Genomic DNA, 2,529 nt, shown 5'->3' on the forward strand with positions numbered 1-2,529 from the left:
TGTGCTAGTACTAGTGAAGGGAGCACCACTGGCCCTGATGGACTAGGTTTCTGCAGGTTTCCACTGGGACCCAATGGGCAATAGATGACACTGTATAACTATGTAATGGAATATGTAGGGTCTTCCATCAGGGGTACACAATATGTTGGGAACTATTCAAATACCTTTGACAGAGAGAACCTAATGAAGATCTTTCTCCACCATCTCCACCAATTCCAAGTCTTTGCACTCTTCAGTAGATGCCACTTCAATGTCTTTAGAATTTATTCGTTAGCCACCACCATTCCTGTACAAATGAAGCTGTTGATTTCAGCACCCAATATGTTAATTAGATTTTGTGTTGTCGGGTGGGTGGTCCCAGATTATCTGCTCCAGGTCAGGACCTCCCACCAGACAGTAGAGAGTCTAATTAACAGGTGCTGAAACTAACACCGGAATTAGTGGAGTGCCACCTAATCACCCAAGAGTTGGAGGTGATGAAAGGTCCTCTTTAAGGTACCACCAAAGATTATCCTCTAGGATCCATAGATTTCAGGTCCACAGACTTCCAGCCTGAAGAATACTTATGCTAAAGGATTATCTTCCGAGCGAAAAATATTTTTTTAAAGGGTCTATTAGTGCTATTAATAGGTTATCAAGTGCACCCAAATACTTTTAGCAGTTTTGAGTGATTTCTGGGTTTCTCTGGGAGTTCCTGGCATCCTGTGCATTTGCTTACATCACGTCTTCCTGTTCTGGGTTTTCCTACAACTACTATGATGCCTTGGTCTTCACTCACACCACTTCCATCTCTCATTCCCTCCCCTTCCCTTTCTCACTCACACCCACTCCCTTTTTCTCTAGCTAACCTGCCTACTACTAGCGCTTCCTACCTAACTGAAACATCCCTCCAGCTCCATCATACTTACATGTCTTCCCTTCTGGACATGGGACGTCACTTCTTCTGGGCACCTCCTCTTCGTGATGTCTGCTGGCCGCTCACGCATGCACAGTAGAGTCAGTACAGGTGTGGACAGTCAGCAGAAGTCAAGAAGAGGAGGTGCCGACTGCCCAGAAGAAGTGACGTCCCAGAACAGAAGGTCCTGACCGGAAGACAGGTAAGTATGATGAGGTGGTGGGGGGTGAGATAATTAGGTTACTTTCCATTTCCGGAAGGGGAACTTTAATTTCTGACCATTCTATGAAATGGCTGCGGCAGGAAGGGGCTAGAGTTTAACAAATTGAAGCTTTGTGATGTATTTACTGAGCAACTGGTCCCTCAATCCGTAAATGATGGGGCTGAGAAGCCGCGGCAGACACATGAAGATGACAAAGGTGACAATAGGGAGATAAAAAAAATTACTTTTAAACTGGTTCTCAAAAAACGAGGACGTTAAAGAAAATAAACACAGGAGAAATTGCACGGCGTGGAGCAGGAAGGTTTTTTCAGCTTTTGAAGCCGATCCCTGGCGAGAGCTCAAATTCTTGGCGATGCACACGACTCGGATATAGGTGAAGGTAATGATGAGTCCTGAGGACACTAGGGTGATGACAATGAAAACAGATCTCAGGAGGGCTTGGGCGGGGATCAATGTTATGCTTTCTCGGTTGCATAGAACGCTAAGGGAAAAAAAATTCTTGTCGATCATAACGTACAGGACGATGAAGTCAATAATGTTGGGTGTAACTCCAAAGAACCAGATGACGACAATGGAATAATACGACTTTTGTGGCGTACAAAGAGTCACATGTCTCAATGGGAAACATACAGCCACATAGCGTTCCAAAGCCATGGCCGCCAGATTACAGGGAGTGACCCTAAACATGGTTGTTGCCAGAGAGGACGAAATATAGCAAATAGGAACAGGTAAGTATACTTGATTCATCACGACCAGCAAAAGGAAAACCGCGTGCACCAGATACAAGGTGTCATTGATCAGCATATGTATGAAGAGGACGTAGCGGGCGTGCTCTCGGAAGTGAGGAGTGGTGAAGAAGATGTGCAAGATGAGAGAGATGACAAAGAGAAAAAACAAGAAGGAAACCGTAAGTAAGACATAGAGAAAAGTCTTCATCGTCTCCATAAACAAACTGCCAGAACTGACAACCTTGGTCATATTACTGTCCATGGTCAATGTGGATACGGCTGGAAAAGAACTGGAAAAACAAAGAGAAAAAGATGTCACAGGTGGAAGAAAGGAATATAACGTGATGCTGTTATATTCAACGAAAAATACAACGCCCAAAGTGTTCCGACCACTGGATGATTATACAATAGGGCGATCCCATTATACCCTATACATACCGTACAACACTAACTAGAGAGGAGAGAGTCAGATTGTAACAAGTCAAGTTTGTTTGGAATTTTACAAAAATTTAGGGATCTGGTTGGGATATAGGATTTACAGTTTAGGGTAAAAATATTTGCATAATATTGTGAAGTTCACCCATAACTACCTGTAATGTGTACTGAGCACTGTAACTGACCATAGTGCAATAATACAATACTACTATACTCTATACCAGGGGTGGGCAATTAATTTTCCCAAG

At 43.6% G+C, this 2,529-nt stretch overlaps 1 protein-coding gene across 1 annotated transcript; it reads right to left on the reverse strand.

Annotated features, from left to right (window-relative positions):
* Positions 1-1,205: 1,205 nt before the first annotated feature.
* LOC142194158 (odorant receptor 131-2-like) lies at positions 1,206-2,108 on the reverse strand. Its single transcript, XM_075263174.1, has one exon. The coding sequence runs from the start codon at positions 2,106-2,108 to the stop codon at positions 1,206-1,208; it is 903 nt and encodes a 300-aa protein (XP_075119275.1).
* Between the last annotated feature and the right edge of the window lie 421 nt (positions 2,109-2,529).

Source organism: Leptodactylus fuscus, chromosome 2 (assembly GCF_031893055.1).
Source record: "Leptodactylus fuscus isolate aLepFus1 chromosome 2, aLepFus1.hap2, whole genome shotgun sequence".
NCBI lineage: Eukaryota > Metazoa > Chordata > Amphibia > Anura > Leptodactylidae > Leptodactylus > Leptodactylus fuscus.